This window comes from Lycium barbarum, chromosome 7, assembly GCF_019175385.1.
Source record: "Lycium barbarum isolate Lr01 chromosome 7, ASM1917538v2, whole genome shotgun sequence".
In the NCBI taxonomy this organism is placed as follows: domain Eukaryota; kingdom Viridiplantae; phylum Streptophyta; class Magnoliopsida; order Solanales; family Solanaceae; genus Lycium; species Lycium barbarum.
Genome location: NC_083343.1, coordinates 128,762,036 through 128,779,881, shown reverse-complemented (window position 1 = coordinate 128,779,881; position 17,846 = coordinate 128,762,036). Strand labels below are relative to the sequence as shown.

The 17,846-nt window shown below is 31.5% G+C and overlaps 1 protein-coding gene and 1 pseudogene across 1 annotated transcript; one reads left to right on the top strand and one right to left on the bottom strand.

Annotated features, from left to right (window-relative positions):
• The first annotated feature begins 7,452 nt into the window (after window positions 1-7,452).
• On the top strand, window positions 7,453-8,675 carry LOC132604359 (uncharacterized). Its single transcript, XM_060317843.1, has 2 exons — window positions 7,453-7,611; window positions 8,146-8,675. The coding sequence occupies exons 1-2, from the start codon at window positions 7,482-7,484 to the stop codon at window positions 8,340-8,342; spliced, it is 327 nt and encodes a 108-aa protein (XP_060173826.1). The 5' UTR covers window positions 7,453-7,481; the 3' UTR covers window positions 8,343-8,675.
• A 1,775-nt stretch (window positions 8,676-10,450) lies between these two features.
• LOC132601941 (chalcone synthase J-like) lies at window positions 10,451-15,898 on the bottom strand (annotated as a pseudogene).
• Window positions 15,899-17,846: the final 1,948 nt, after the last annotated feature.

The window sequence follows — 17,846 nt, the reverse complement described above, 5'->3', positions numbered from 1 at the left end:
CTTAAGAATGTAAAGAAAGAAAATAATTTTAAGAAGAATGATCACTGCATATCGGAGTAATTAGATTTTATATGCATATAAGTAGTTAGTTTTTTAGTTTTTAGTTTTGTTATGGAGTCAAATTTGAGTACTTTCATAATTTTATTTTTGTTTAAAATTTAAAAGAAGCCAAAATAAAAGAAAACAATTTTCTAGCTTTCATACTTCACTACCAATTTATTTAAATTTTGCGCAATTAAAAAAATGTCAATTACTTTTGAAAGTTTCTACCATAAACATACGACATGAATAAACATATATACGACATGATCAGAAGGGGATGACCTTGATGAGAGTCATAAGAGCTTAAAACGAGATTCTATGAGTAATAAAGGCTATAAAAGGAGAAAAGGAGAAAAGGAAAGAGAAAGTTACATTTGTGAGCGAATTATTATTCTAAATTAATCCATACAAACTAAGGTGTATTTTTACTCTTTGATCCAATAACTTAGTTCTCTATTTTCATCACTTTTTACTTTCTCATTTTCTTCCGTTCATCAACTTAAATTTTAAACTATCATATCAGAATCATTAAAGAAGAAATAAAATAATTAGCGATCAAGAAAAAAAATGAAAAATTATTTTTAAAAAAACGAACGACAAAAGGAAGTTAGCTACTAAGTGAGAAGGAGAGGCACATAGGGATCTAGTAGTTCAGTTGGTTAGCTACCTGAACTCTCACCTTGTTGGTGAGGATTCGAATCCGCACATTGTAATTCCCTTTCCCTTTTCCCCTTCCTCTACCCCTTTGTAATAAAAATAATTAAAATAAGTGAAAAAATATTAAAAAAAAAAAAAAAAAAGGAGAGGCACGTGAAAGAGGGTAATCAAATGAACTATGCAAGAACTGCAAAAAAGATAGCTGCAATTCCTTGTATTTATTCTCTAGTTTGATTGATATATACAGAGAATAAAAATTACATTTCACATTTCAGATGAATATCGCATTCATCAAATATTAAATTCATACGAAGTGACTTTTGGAGTCATTAGTAACGTATAATTAATATTTAAGGGGTAAAAAGGAATGAAATAAACTGATTTTAATTCACTTAATTTTCTACAAATTATCGAGTAAATTATTTTTATGTTAAAAATATCCCAATGTGAGCATGCAAAAGTATCCGTTAACAACGTGTGGCATTGTTCCTCTCTTTCTCTCCCAGTGACAATAATCTACACGTTTTTGAAACAACAAAATAGATATCGAAAAGGTTGACATTAGAATGAGAAGTTTTTAGAATATGAAAAGGTCCCCAACTTGTTAGAATTTCAGCATAATTAAGAGAGATAAAAAAAAAAAATCAAACTTTTTTGACACAACACATTTAACACTATCAAGAGAGTCATATGCGTGACTCTTGATTTTCTTTTTCATATCTCACACACACACATACACACACATATATATAAGAAAAAGATAGGGAAAATCCAAAATAATAATAATAATTGTGTTTCATGGTCGATCAGATGTATCACATTACCTTTCATAGAAGCGCTTTGACAGGCTTGATTAATTTGACCCCAATTTACATTTTCTGATAGCCTCTACACCCACAAAAAAAATAAACAGAAAAATTAGTGTTAGTTCAGGACTGTTATAGAAGTAATACCAAGAATAGTATTTGAATGGTTAATTGAGATAGTAAAAACAACAATAAAATAAAACTTAAGGTGAAATTTTACAATTTTTTCACACCAAAGCGGAGATTCAATAATTGAATTATTGGTCCTTCCACGGCTTCATATATTGCTACCGAAGATAAATTTTGAGTACAAAAATTGAGGTAGTTTATAAAGTTGACATTGTTAGTACTCAATAATAAGAATGAGAACTTCTTACCCGTTGCTACTATGTTACATTAAGCACATACACCAAAATAGTATTAATACATGGAAAGAAAGAAAGAAATGATCGTACCTTCACAAATGAAATGTCACAGAAAACTCTAGTAAGATTAGCAAATATCAAATCTGAAATATTTCAGTACATTTAAATCATTCTAAATTAGTTTAAACTCAAGAAACAGGGACAACGTACGTGGCAAAACCACAAAAATTGAAAACTTACAACCTCAATTTTCTTGTTTTACTTCCAGCCATGGCTACAAAATTCAGTTTTGTCCTCTAAGTAAACCATTGTATGCTTCCCGTATGAGAGACTATTGGACAAAGCACAATGTGATTTATCTTCAATGTCTAGAAAAGGAACCATATGTTGAATGTCGGTATTTAATTGCATTAAGGAACCATAGAAAATGCCTCTTTGTCTTCCAAGCCCTTGATGCTCTGCCTTCTCCCAAACATTTTTCTTTTGGGAGTATAGGAGTTGCAACCGTAACAGCCATGTTTGCATTAAGTACGTACTTTTTTATTGGCATGCATATTCTGCAGTTGGTAATATTAATTTTTATAAATTAAAATAAAAGGGATAAAAAGTCAAAAAAGGAAATAAAAGATAAATAGGGATAGTGATCATAGAGAGATGTCACATCACCTTATCTATATCTAGCTTTATATTATATATAGATTTTAGGTTGTTGAACCACCTACGTACTTATTGATTATTGTAATTACTGTAAATGACTGGGTCTCATACTCTCATTGTGACACATATAACGCTGATCATTTCTTAATCTTGTGAGCATGTCTAAAAGAGTTGTATAACCGAATAAATTGTAATGGTTTATTTTATGTGACATTGTCCTATATACAAGGCCTCTCTATAACGGCACCCGCATATAACATCACCTCTCTATAACAATCAAATTTTTTCGGAACTCATTTTTTATGTTATATTTTACTTCTCTTTAACAACATTTCACCTATAACAGCAACAACCAACTTTATAACAGTACGCTCTTTGTAAAATTACCTCCCATATAACAGTTATCTTCTTTTTTTGGTAATATAATAATTAACCATCTTTATATAAATAGAATATTTATGATTATCAATAATAAGTGTAGAGAATTTGATCAAATATTTGATCATTTAATACACTATTTATAACAAAAAAAAAATAGCATAAGAATATATATATTTTCATCATTAAACGATTTTCCTTCATTATACCATGTGTGATTAAGCTTAGAATTTGGCAATTAAAAATGAAAATTAGATTTTATACATCTTTTTTGCCTATGCTAGCGAAATATTATTTAAATGTCAATGCTGTTATAGGTGTATAACAGCTGAAAAATTTCGAACCCACCAAAGATGGTATAAAGAGGTTTGACTGTATAATCTCGTGATGTTGAAATGTTGTTGACTAAATTGATTATGAGCCCGTTTGGATTGGCTTATAAGTTGCTGAAAACAGCTTATAAGCTGTTTTCAGTTTTTTTGAGTGATTGGCTGGTCAGCTTATAAGTCATTTTGTGCTTAAAATAAGTCCAAAAAAATAATTGAACTCGTTTGACTTAACTTATTTAAAGCAGCTTATAAGTTATTTTCAGCTTATAAGCTGCTTTTTTTAGGCCCATCCAAACAGGCTCTATGTCATGCTTTATTGAAATCTTAAGGATCAATACAAAAATCTAATTTGGGCTGAAAATAGAATGAACACGATAATTATTTAATTCTAGAGATGATAACAATTATAATTTGATCTGAAAGATAGAAGAAATTAATACCATAAAATTAATTTAATTTGAAAGATGTATATCTCATGTTGAGGATCTATTAGCATACATGTTCGTAATAACAAACTTAGCATAGGAAAGCTAAAGCTTCAATTTGCCAGTTTGAAAAGCTTGTTGTGTACTCTGTAATAATTAGGTGAGTAATAGAAATATGGCATTTAATAAAGATTCTTTCTGGATATTTGAACCATCTATTTATTATAATTGCTGTAAAATTGACCTTTGTCTTATTATCAAGGGGGAAAAAAGTGTTATGGTGAATCACTCCCTTCATTTCACGCTTGTATTGATTTGACACACTCCTTAAAAAAATTTATATTAGGGTGTATATTACTAAATTACCTCCCTCTATTTCATATTATTTGGCTGCTATGCTAAATATAGTTTTTTTCCTTTTAATTGTCCATTTTGATAGAAGAGCATCTAAGCTAGGTGTCGACTTTTTATTGGTCATTTTTTTTTAAGATAATTAAAAATGACTTTCGGAGAATTATTTCCTGAATCTGAAAGAGAGTACTTAGGTTCTCCGATTCAAGTTGAAAAAAGGACTTTTTCATTTTTGGTCCTTCGGCTGAAATTAATTATGAGCGCTAACCAAAATATACAAAACATATACACTGATTATGTATATTATGTTTATATTCATGTATATACTAAAAATTAAAACTAAACTAAGAGGAAACATTTTTTTTTTTTTGTAAATTTGAAAAATGAAAACAAGACCTGTACTCTAAATTTGAGAGTATTTTTGTAGTTTTTCCATTTTTGCGTAAATAAATTTAATAAAATGAAACTAAAAAATTAATAAACCTAAATAAACTATCTAAAGACTAAAATAGTGAACATTTTAAAAGGGTAGAAAAAGTCACATGTCTACGGAAAATATGTTTTGTTACATCACCCATGTGATGCAAATATCCCTCTTTAACATTTGACGTTGACACATCTCCTACTACGCACCTTTTCCTGTTTTATACTCCCTTATTCCCAATTATATGCGCCAAATAATTCATTCTTTCATCACAATTTTGTCATATATTTTTAAAATATTTTAAGTTATTAATTATTGTGACTTATAGTATTTTTTACATAGTTTTCAAATATGTATTTTATATTTAAAAATTAAAAAATTTATGTTTGAATTCACGATCAAAATTAAAAAATGTGACTCAAAATTCGAACTATGCCACAAAAATATTTGTGTTGGAGGGAGTATTAATTTCAAATTACTCCAACGTACAAGCATTAATTATATGTTGTGTGGGGCGGATGCACAATCAAATTATGAGTTTAGACAAATCTAATTTTTTTTTCTCAAACTCAGTATGTGGCTTATATGACATGTTTTGTAAAATAGACATTTAAAATTAGCTAGTGACCAGATAGACACTTAAACTTGACAAAAGTGTGTCTTTTAAACACCTTTATATATAAGATCAAGTGCGTCTAATGTGTTTGATAGATCAATTACAAAATAAAACGTGTAATTAATTTTTTCTATTAGTATAACTAAAACATAAACTAAAGTACAATATGAAAAAAGAAATACAACCCCACCCCACCCCACCCACCTACGCCATATTCCAATCCCCTCCATATTCCCATCCCCTAGACCGTTAATCCATTTCTCAAACCAGAGGCCTCCTTCACTTCATAATTATCGTGTCTTTTTCATGTCTTAATTTTTAGCTCTATTCTTGATTAATTTTATTTTTTTGAATTTGTATTTTTGCTTTAAATAAGTCATTCCCGGCAGAGTAACTTTTCCGATGCAAGCCCAATTGCAACAAAGCGGATAAGATTTTAGTGATGATGGAGACGGGAATAAAGAGGCGGACCTACATGTATGTAATGGTGGGAGATTATGTATATATATATAAAAATTTTGTTGGTGTTAGTGCCCCGGAGTCTTAAAATTCCTGATCCGCCTCTGGACGGGATGAGTGGGTTTGATGATTTTTTGTGCATAGGAGAGGGCAGAATCAAAGGAATTCAATGGTAATGGCACTATTCTACTAATTTAGACTGGAATGACCATTTCTTTCGGTTATATGCTCACCGGCGACGTGAAGAAGATAGACGGCAATTTTATCTTCATTTTGTCTGGCTTCGTTTTCAGGAGACGAGTTCATGTCAGAGTATCCATTTTTTGAGATTCTTGAATTTTTAAGGCTTATTTTTAGATAAAACAAAAAAGAAAAAAAAATAAGAAAAGCATACTCACGCGTGGAAAGCTGTTTGTGAAGCACGTGATTTGCCACATGTGATTCTTGTGTTTAAAAGACACACTTTTATCAGGTTTAATTGTCTATCTGGTCACTAGTTAAGTGTGAGTGTCTACCTTACATAACATGTCAAATTTAAACAACTATCTAGGCATTAAGCCAAATTAAAACTAAACTAAGAGGAAACATTTTTTTTCAATAAATTTGAAAAATGAAAACAAGACATGTACTCTAAGCCTCCGTTTGGCCATAAGAAATATTCACTTTATTTCGGATTTTTTTCACTTTTTTCCGGAATCAGCGTTTCGCCATGAGAATTCCGAATACAACTTGAGTTGTATTACAGAATACCAAAAACTCAAAAAACTTATTATTCAATTTTTTTTTCACATTTTTACAATTACATTTCACCAAAAACTACAATTTTAAAAATTATGGCCAAATACAACTCTAACTCCAAAATTAAAAAAAAATTATATCTATAAATAAACGGGCCCTAAATTTGTGAGTATTTTTGTAGGTTTTCCATTTTCGCGTAAATAAATTTAATAAAATGAAACTAAAAAATTAATAAACCTAAATAAACTATCTAAAGACTAAAATAGTGAACATTTTAAAAGGATAGAAAAAGTTACATGTCTACGGAAAATATGTGTTGTCACATCACCCATGTGATGCAGATATCCCTCTCTAGCATTTGACGTTGACACATCTCCTGCTACGCACCTTTTCCTGTTTTATACTCCTTTATTTCCAATTATATGCGCCAAATAATTCATTCTTTCATCACAATTTTTTCATATATTTTCTAAATATTTTAAGTTATTAATTATTGTGACTTATAGTATTTTTTACATAATTTTTAAATATATATTTTATATTTAAAAATAAAAAAATTTATGTCTGAATTTACGATCAAAATTAAAAAATGTGACTTAAAATTTGAACTATGCCACAAAAATATTTGTGTTGGAGGGAGTATTAATTTCAAATTACTCCAACGTACAAGCATTAATTATATGTTGTGTGGGGCGGATGCACAATCAAATTATGAGTTTAGACAAATCTAATAGTGTTGTGAACTTGAAGTTCCCACGTCGTTCGCACACAGGATTGTGTGCGTGCTTATAAGCTGGGCCTGAAGTCTTTACTTGTAAACGCGTTTTAAATCCGTGAGGGGCTGAGGCTTCAAAGCGGACAATATCTACAAGCTGTTTATAACACGTTATCAGCACGATGCTCGCGATGGAGGGTGTGTTGTGAACTTGAAGTTCCCACATCGCTCGCACACGGGATTGTGTGCATGCTTATAAGCTGGGCCTGAAGCCTTTACTTGTAGACGTATTTTAAAGCCGTAAGGGGCTAAGGCTCCAAAGCGGACAATATCTACAAGCTGTTTATAACAAATAGGAATATTTTTTTTTCTCAAACTTAGTATATGTATAAACATTAAATTTTGAATTTGGTAACTCAAATGACGACGATAAATTTTCAATCATATTTCAAACTCATAAATTTTAAATTCTGAATCAACTACACTACCATCAATGTGAGTGTATATATATGACCTTTCATGGAGGAAGATAGTGCACTTTCCCATTCACTTTTACTTATTATTCAAAGTAGTGAGATTAATATGGCTAACAAGTGCTTCTCTCCTACACTAGCTATCCTTCTTATTGTTCTTCTCGTTGGGGTTTCTGGTTAATAACTTTTCTCTCAATTTTACATCTCTCTTTTGATTTACATAAGTAAAATATCCAAATTTATATCTTGACTATACAGAATATTTGATTTAATTTATTTTCGTTATAGTTTGTGTCAATCATATCATTGCTTTTACCAAGTTGTTTTGTATTTGCACTTAGTACTTTAACGGAGCTCCAGCATGAACAACATGGGCGGATTAATTCACCGTTATAGTTTTTTTTGGGGCTCAGACTATGCATTTGAGTTTTAAAATTTTTTATTAATATTTATAAATAATTTATGTAGACTTCAATAATCCAAAATGGTTATAGTTTATAACCTCATAAACTAAAAATTCAGAATCTGCTTCTAATTAATTGAACGGGGTGACAAAATATTTTAGGAAACATGCAGATCCAATTCTAAACCTTTTTCCCCTTTACAAAAATATTCATATGCTTCTCTCTTAAATCTAGGTATGTAGCTTCTATTTTCTATTAAATTGATTGTAATTTAATGTTAGTTTTGTTTGTTATGATGCTATGCAGTTCAGGTTAAGTCTCTGAGAAACCTACCACAAGATATTCAAATGCTTGAACAGATTGTACTCTCTGCAAATACAAATCAATTATTCCCTCACTGTGGCATGTCATGTCGAACCAACAACGACTGTAAAAATCTTAGATTCTGTTTCAAATGTGGTCATAATATACTTCACCAACTCGTTTGCGTCTGGAGTGTATAGGTGACAATGTCACCTATAATATTATAGTAATAAGTGATGAGTTACTGCAAGACCGACGATGGTTGTGATCGAGTGGTAATTTCTCATTCGTTGTCGTTAACTAAATATCTTGATTTCGAGTTGTAATGAATGCTAAGTCTCTTTTGTTAGGGACTGAAAGTTATTCTGGGAAAAATAAATTGATTAGGGGCTCCTAACACCAAAGATCAACAGTCTAAAGGTGTTAATTACTCTTGATCTTCTAAGGTCCATCATATGTATGTTCATGTATTATTATCTGTAATGGTGACGTGTGTTTTATGTTGGTAATTAAGGATATTTTTATTGGAAAAATTGAGTGTCATTTATTATTAATTTATTTGGTATGCCAGCCTGCGTCAGATGCACATTTTGGGACCGACTAATCCGAATTCATGCCAACTTTTTTTACTTTAGGTGTCCATAGAATGAGTCATCTTCTTGTCTCGTCTTAAGCAAAACAAGAAGAGCAAGCGGACCTTTTGTCACTTCTTTTAAGTTATGACTATATTTTAAATTATCAATTTCCTTTTCTTTTAAAAAATATTTTGGGTGGGTACTCTCCTATATAAGTAACCAAATGCTGTTCGTAAAGACAAATGAAGTTACTAAATAAAGTGTAGCTAAACAAGTTCATTAATACCAAAGAAGAATGAAAGGATTCTGATATATGAAGAACTTCATAAATTCAAAATTGTTAAGCATAAAGTTTTATCAGTTTGGAATTCAACTGTTGAGACGCTTTTTGTTTTGGGTTAAAGCTCAAGAACAAAATTGTAAAGCATAAAGATTGGACTAGAACGGCAATATCTTGACAATTAATTAGGCCTAGCTAGATCGCTACATTTATGTCAAATTAAAGAACGAGAACCCTTCCATTAATTCACTTGAGGAACCTCTATAATTCTATATTTATGACCTTTCATTGAAAGAAAATGCACTTTACATTTGATCTCTTCAAAATAGTGAAACATGGCCAGCAAGTGCTTATGCATGCATAGACTAGTTTTCTTTTCCAATTTGCTCCTCATGAATCATGATGGTTTCTGATTGATATCTTATCAATTTCCCCCCTTTTATAAATTATATATACATACACAAAGGTGAATCTAGAATGAATAGGCCGCAGTGAATTCAGTATGAGCCTAACAGGCTAACATAGTATATATATTTTGTCTCTTAAGCATAAATATTTTTGCTGTACTTATGAATAAAAGCAATGAGTATAGTTGAACACATTGAACTCGCTCTAGATTTACCTCCGTTTAACATGAGATGCATCTCTTTTCTCAGATTTTGTGTTTCATGTGAGTAGGTCGAAAAACTTGGGAGGTCAGCTTGTATCCCTAAGAGTAAGGTGATGTAAGCACAATATATATATAAGTGGAGGCGGAGCTAAATTTCTGCTTATTGGTTCCACAGAATTTAGTAGTTTTGGCTTAAACCATATTTGAATAAAAAACAAATTCACTTAATATATATAAATAATTTATTTAAATCCCGTAAGCTGCCTTTTTAGAACTCAGAACCCATAATGTTTGGTTTTCCTTGTATCTAGTTTTGTGTCGCTATAAAATTATGAAATAAGTGATTTCTTGTTATTCTGGAGAAAATAATTATGTACTTCAACAACAATGAGTCGTACTGTTCTAAGGTGTTACCAAATCTTAGAGCCTTTTCATTAATTTTACGCTCCTAACGTATGAACCCTTTTTTTTTTTTTTTTTTTTTTTTTTGCAATTTCTATCCTATTGTTTACTTGTCTAAATAGAAGATCTCGTAAAAGTAGTCACTTATGTGAAAAATGTTGTAAAATTTATTGTGAACAAACAACTACGTAACACCAGACAATAGGAGATTTACAAAGAAACAATTCAAACTTGCAACCAAACCAACATACAAATTATAAATCAACCTCACCCTAAATAGAGACATTATGGATAGAAATACCGCTTATTGGACACTATTAGTCCGTTTTTTGAAAATATATACTCACTGTACGTCTTGGAGTTTCAAATATCGCGGGTGAAACTCCATAATGCTGTGGAGTTTCGCTTGGACATTTGAAACTCCATGATAGTGATTATTTTTTAATTACAAGGGTTGAAACATAGGTATTTAAGAATTTTAGCCACACTATGGAGGACAATGGCCTCAATAGTTAGTTCGGGCCCAAAACCAAAAAGCACACCCCACTCAAGCCCTTCACCAGTGGAATTTTTTACCAAAGTAAGCTATTATTTGAGCCAATTCTCCAAAATAATACGATTTTTTGAAAGTTAACTGAACTAGCATAAACGTATTCCTGAGTAACGAATTAGGTATTATTTTATTCAAAAATTCCAACGGACAAAAAAGTCACCGGTTAACAGCGTTAAAATATAATTCGTTACTGCCAATAACGTATTATGGCTAATACGTTACTGACAGTAACGAATTTAGAAATTCTAGGTATCTTTCTATGAAATCTGACATTGATTGATCCTAAAGTCGTAACCCGCAATTACGACTTCAGCATAAAACGTAACTGACAGTAACGTTTCTTCTGAAACTAGGCACGCGCAATCTCTTGCAGAGAATCCTCACTACAAGAAAGTAAAGATACGACGACATTTATTTAGTGACATTTGAAATAAATGTCGGGGAAAAAGGAATTTCTCGACATTTATGAAAAAATGTCATAAAAATAATGACATGTGATGTAAAATGTCGTAAATATAGTGATATTTGACGAAAAATGTCACTAAAATAATGACATTTGGCATAAAATATAGCTAAACAACGATTTTTGGCGTAAAATGTCTTTAAAATAACGACATTTGATACAAATGTCGAAAATATTATGACATTTATTTCAAATGTCATATTATTAGTCGCTAATTACTGACTTTTACACCTAATGTTGGAAATCTAAATCTTTTTAAATTATGTCATCACTCTTTATATTTAATTCTAGGGAAAGAATTAGTGGATGCATAAAGTAGTAATTATATATATATATATATATATATATATATATATATATATATATAACGAATGAGTTTGGAACTAAAAATAAGCCTAATTTCTTGTAGTGCCTGTAAATTGGGAATCCTTCTGACTGATTTGACTATAAAACGTTATCTGTAGTTACGTTTTATTTGTAAAACGTGACACACAATAAGATTGTACACTTACAATTCTTCTGACTGATTTGACTATAAAACGTTATCTGTAGTTACGTTTTATTTGTAAAACGTGACACACAATAAAATTGTACACTTACCTTTAATAGTTGTTATCTGTTATGTCAATGTCATTTCCATGTTGACAACATTTTCTTACACAATTTAGTGTGCAAGTTATGTGATTATTTTATTCACATAGAAAGAAAAAAAAAATTGGATATTGTTACCCACGTGATTAGATGGCAGAGTCAGAGCCAAGAGTTCAACTTTATGTTTTTAGATTTTAGAACGACGATTTCAGATTTAATACTTATGTTCTAAACTTATTATTTATACATATTTAATAAATTTCTTAACACAAATATATTATTTGAGCAAAAATTATTGAGTTTGGCGAAACCCGTGTCCAGGCTTCTAGTTTCGCTCTTCCAACAAAAAAAAAAATGTTACAAAACTACCTTTAGCGCAGTAAAATACTGCGTTATAGAAACAGTACCAAAAAGCAAAAAAAATTGGCCAAACTTTATTTTTTGCAACACTTAGTGTTTTTTTCCATACTTTGACCAACGATTAGTCGTGTGTCATGACTCCGAAACGTCAATATTTTATATAGAACCTGATATTTTTTTCTGCGTACAATAATGTAGGCCCAATACATCAAGGATACGTAGACGTTCAGATCGTCATTTTAGGGGCTGAAAAGGTGCCCGAAGTAAGTTTTGTTTGAAAAAACTTAGTGTGTTTTTCATACTTTGCCCAACGATTAGCCGTGGGTCAAGACTCCGAAACGTCAATATTTTATGTAGAACCTGATATTTTTTCTGCGTACAATAATGTAGGCCCAATACATCAAGGATACGTAGCCGTTCGGATCGTCATTTTAGGGGTTGAGAAGGTGCCCGAAGTAAGTTTTGTTTGAAAAAACTTAGTGTTTTTTCCATACTTTGACCAACGATTAGTCGTGGATCAAGACTCCGAAACGTCAATATTTTATATAGAACCTGATATTTTTTTCTGCGTACAATAATGTAGGCCCAATACATCAAGGATACGTAGACGTTCGGATCGTCATTTTAGGGGTTGAAAAGGTGCCCGAAGTAAGTTTTGTTTGAAAAAACTTAGTGTATTTAAGTATCACTATCTTTGTAAGGCCTCACAGGCTAAGCAACATGAGATAGCGGGATTTCTACCACTACTACAGGTATACCTAAAAATATTAATAAAAGTATTAACTGTATTTATAAAAAAAAACTTGTTCAATTCCGAGATGAGGCTGACTGGCCATAGCAAATCCATAATTTTGAGCCAACAAATTCATGTGATAACCATGCTGACCACTCATTTGAAATATATTATTTTGATTTGCTGGTTTGGTCTTTACATAAATCTCCAAAATATTTATATCGATCTTATCCGCAAATTTTTGCCGTATGGAGAAAAATTGTAGCAAGGACTGGTCATTCTCAATTTTAAACTCAATGAACCTTGTATTGTTACCTTGAAATGAGCATGGATATTTTCCAGAAATATCAATTTGAATATTTTCACTATTTGTCCCCATCTTCTCATGCAATAGTTCAACCAATTCAGCATAGTTCGTTGAAATAAACATGCTGACAATCATTTTGGCACCTTCAGTGTATCTGAATCCGTTCATTTCAGTAATTATTTCGCCACCCCAATACAAAGCAACCATCACATTATGTTCAAAATTGGCCATCTTTACTCCTACACACGAAAATAAGACACTTATTATTATTAATATAACAGAAAAATAAATTAAAACTATAGTATTATTTTAACATATTACGAAATATTTGACTTAATTAACTTATACCTGTTGAATTTTTTAATGCTGTTCCGACAATAGGCCACACAAGTAGAAGCTTTGATGAAAATTGTTCGAATGTGTTTGAACATTCGTTTCATACACTATATTTTTTAATGATATGTGGTTTGTTCAAAAAGTATGAGGAAGAGGGACTTTAGCAGTGTGTCGTTATTGTGTGTCACGTTTTACAATTAAAACGTAACTATTAATCACGTTTTATAGTCAAATCAATCAGAAAGATTCCCAATTTGCAGGATTCTCGGCAAGATTTGCGCATGCCTAGTTTGAGTAGAAACGTAACTGTCAGTTACGTTTTATGCTAAAATCGTAACTCCTAGTTACGGCTTTAACATCAGTCAATGTCAGATTACATAAAAGGATTGTTCGTATTTGGATTCTCTAAAGTCGTTACTGACAGTAACGTATTAGGAATAATACGTTACTAACAGTCACGAATTAGCTTTTAACACCGTTAACCCGACCTAATTTTTTCCGTTAGAATTTTTAAATAAAATAATGCCTAATACGTTACTCAGGAATACGTTTATGCTAGTTCCGTAAAAAAAATAAAAAACGTATTACTTTAGTAAATTGATATAAAAAATAGCTTATTTTGGTCAAAGGCTCTCACCAGTGGTACTCAATCCCTCTTTGATAGAGCCTTTCCTCATCTCATCCAAAACAAACAGAACACAAGCACTAGCAGTGTTCCCATACTCACTCATGGTATGCCTCTTAGCCCTTAGTTTTTCAGGCTTTAGGCCCTACTTTAAGTCAACTTGGTCCAGAATCGCACGTCCACCTGCGTGAGCTACCCAAAAGATGGAGTTCCAATCAGAAATGCCCAAAGGCTAAAATATGTCTACTAGGCTCTTCTCAATGTCATTTGAAACTAATCCTGTAACATCCTTATGTAAGTAAAATGTCAACCCAACCTCACTAGTTTTACCATGAACCGCATACCATTATCTCGAATAAGAGTTTGGTTTGCCGAGACAAGCTCAAACAAAGGCCTTTCTACCTCTAGAACTGGGTTTGATCCAATAATGGTTGCAGAGGCCCCATCACCAAACAAGACTTGCCCAATCAAAACATCTAATTCAGTGTCACTTGGGCCATGGAATGTTATTGCGGTGATTTCGGCGCAAACAACTAGAAGGAATAATTTTTTCCCAAAGCCGACTTTCTTTATCGAGCCGCTCTCTGTTGACGATAAAAGCGATGATGGAAATGTTCCTTTAAGAAAAGGATCTTTACAGAATAAGATCGAGCTCAGAGTCCTCATTAATTCATGTAATTAATTAAGCGCATCTATCTACCAGCAAAGACAGGTACTCGAGCACCCTTATGATTCTCTGCCAAGTCCTTGGCTAATCGGAAAACAATACCACCAACAAAGCAACCTTGTTGGTACATCATGATTCGCTTGACTGATGGACTAAGGCCAAGCAGCTTAGTGAGTTGGAAGTCGGCGCCCGGCATGTCCACACCACTAGTGGTGCAAAAGATCAAATGGACAATCTTGGACCTGGCTGTCCCCATTCAGTGATGCCCTTTTGGGCTACCTCTTTGCCAAGTTTTGGCACTTCAACTACCACAATATCTTGCCATGCATCAAAGGAAGGTGCGTTGTATTCACAAATACTAGGGTTCTCTTTCAAGATTTCTTCAGTTAAGAGTCCATGTACCTCTTCTTAATCATTGATGCATCACCTACAGCATAGGAAAAAAGTAAACCAACATCACTAACTAAGAACATGATTAGAGTTGCTAAAAAAGGCGTTAAGAACGGGGAATTAAAATGTTCTTGTTTCAAAAAAAAAAAAAAATTGGTAAAAACTTATCCATGGGTGTTTACACTCAACCAATAAATACCTAACACATGTCATTAATTTATTTAACTATAATTCTTAATGTTTAAATTAGTGTTGCCATATCGTGATCTTATTGAAGGTAATTTCCATTTGTCTAAAAAAAAAAAGACCTCTAGCAGTAGCTAGGACGAAGTTGCTGAAACCTGTGGAAATAGGTTCTCTTGGTCCTTAGTATTGCCTAGTTTGACCAATAATCTGCCAATTGATTTGCTACACTAATTAAAGCAATGGTGTATACTGAAATTCTAGATTAACTTTTAAAACTTATACAATATAGTTATAGTAATATTTAAAGTTATCTGCAAACTAATGTACTTATATGTCATTTGGTTCAAATTTTTCCTTTTAAGTACAAAATCAAACCAAAACAAATTGTTTTTAAAGCCGGGTTGATTTGATTATTCCGTTATGTTCGATTTTTCTTGAACACCCCAAGACATGATATTTACTAGAAAAACACTTTACAAGAAGAGAGTAAATTACCTTACACATGCACTTAAACTTCTCCTTAAGCTCCGTTTTATGCTCACTGTTAGTGACACGAAAAACATAGTCAGGGTTAGTGCTTTGATAAAAACAATTGGGAGGAGTGGCTGTTCCGATGGCCAGCACGGTGGCCGTTCCCTCGGCCCGTTGTGTCCGGCGAAACTCCTCTACGGTCACCATTTTTGCTGTAGCAAATACTATTATATTATGTATTAATTTTTCTTAAAGAAAATTGATTATTTATGATAAAAAGTACTACATCTTTTTTATAAATTTATACTATTATATATGTTCTCGTTAACCTTTTTCGAATAGACGTAATCAAGGAAATATTGTTTTACCTACTTACATACGGGCTGCTAATACTGACATTTTTTATGCTCTGTAACCTCTTTTGGATTTTCTTTCTTTAGATCTCTAATAAGTTAGAGTAATACTCTGTCAAACATAAGAGTCAATAATCGTAAAGTGTTGAACAAATTGATCGAATTGCAAATTCTCGTTTTGTTTCTTCTTAGATTTTCGAGCATTGCAGTAAGAATATTAAAGTGGAATATACCAAGTTATCAACCTCTTGAATCAGATTCTATAGTTCCAACTCTATTATTTTTATCTAAAATTTGTCAACTTATGGCTTATAGAATTATGATAACAGCTGATTGCAGTAGTGGATTTTTTTTTTTTCAATATTGAAATCGATAAAATATTACTTAAAAATTAACAATTGAGAAACGAATAAATTCAAAGAAATAGATTACAAAAGATTATTAAGTAATAATTTTGCATCTATAAAAAGAAAGTAAAATGGATTTTAAATAAAATATATATGAAGTTTGTTTAAATTTTAAGCCACTAATTAAAGTTTCACTTTAAGCATTCAATTCTGTTTAGCCACCCCTAATTCGTATATGGCACATGTTTTCATTATTTTTTTTATTTGACTTGGCATAATGTGTCATTTAGTATGTAACATGATTTTCTTAGCTCTTTTATTTGACTTTGCATGCCACTTCCTATTACTTGTGACACAAGTTCGAGCCTTTAGAATACGGTACGCTTGAATTAATAAAGTACGCTCACCATTTTAGCCCCATCAAGTAAACAAGCCTACTGAACTAGGACTTTTAATTTCTTTGATTCTATACTTATCTAACATTCAGTTGCTTATTGTATTCCCTATGCTGATGGTGTATCGGAAATAACTTTTTTACCTTCTAAGATAGGGTTGAAGTCTGCGTATACTCTATCCTCCCTATATTCCCACTTTGTGGAATTTAACTGGGCATGTTGTTGTTGTTGTTTTCCCTTGCTTATTGTAGGCTTGTAAGTACAAAGTGCCTCATAAGTAGGCTGCTTTTTTCGGAAATAATTATCAAATTATATTAGCCCACAATATTTATTTGAGTTAATATATTTTAAATTTAATATAATCAAATTATTTCATGAGTTCTAATGCTTACAACTCATTCTACACGATCGTTTAAAAGGTTATTCTTAAGCTACCTACTTGTCAAAATTAAGCTCGTGCCAAATTAGTTTATATTTATTCGTTATTATGACAATCTTGACCATAAGGAATGTGTTGGAATAAATAAGATCTTTCTATTCTTAAGTGAAGATTTTGGATTTGAGCAGTGAAATGAAAAAAATTCTGAAAAAGAATGTTTTTCCATTAAATAAGTTTATGCAGCTTGAATTTAAATTAATCGGATCAAATTTCAAATATATAGTTAAACAAAAAAAAATCCTAATTCGATCTCAAATATGTATTATGTTCTTTTTTAAATATGAATCAATGATGGAAACAAATCCACGAGCGTACAAAATGAAAGTCAAAGACCAAACCAAAAGAAGCAAGCAAAGAAGGGAAAAGACAAATGTAGAAAGAAAGAAAGGAAAGAAAAGAAAGAAGAAAGACAAATAAAGGAAGTATGTTATAGTATAGGGAAAAGGAAGAAAATTTAACTTTCAAGTATGGTTTATAGTTTAAATTTGTCCTCCGTTAAAGTTTGGGATCAAATTTGCCCTCCCGTTAGAATACTTGATAAATTTGCGCCTACATGGATGAAAGTTTGACTTGGACTTCACAACACACACAAAAAAAAAAAAATAGCCATATCAGATCCAC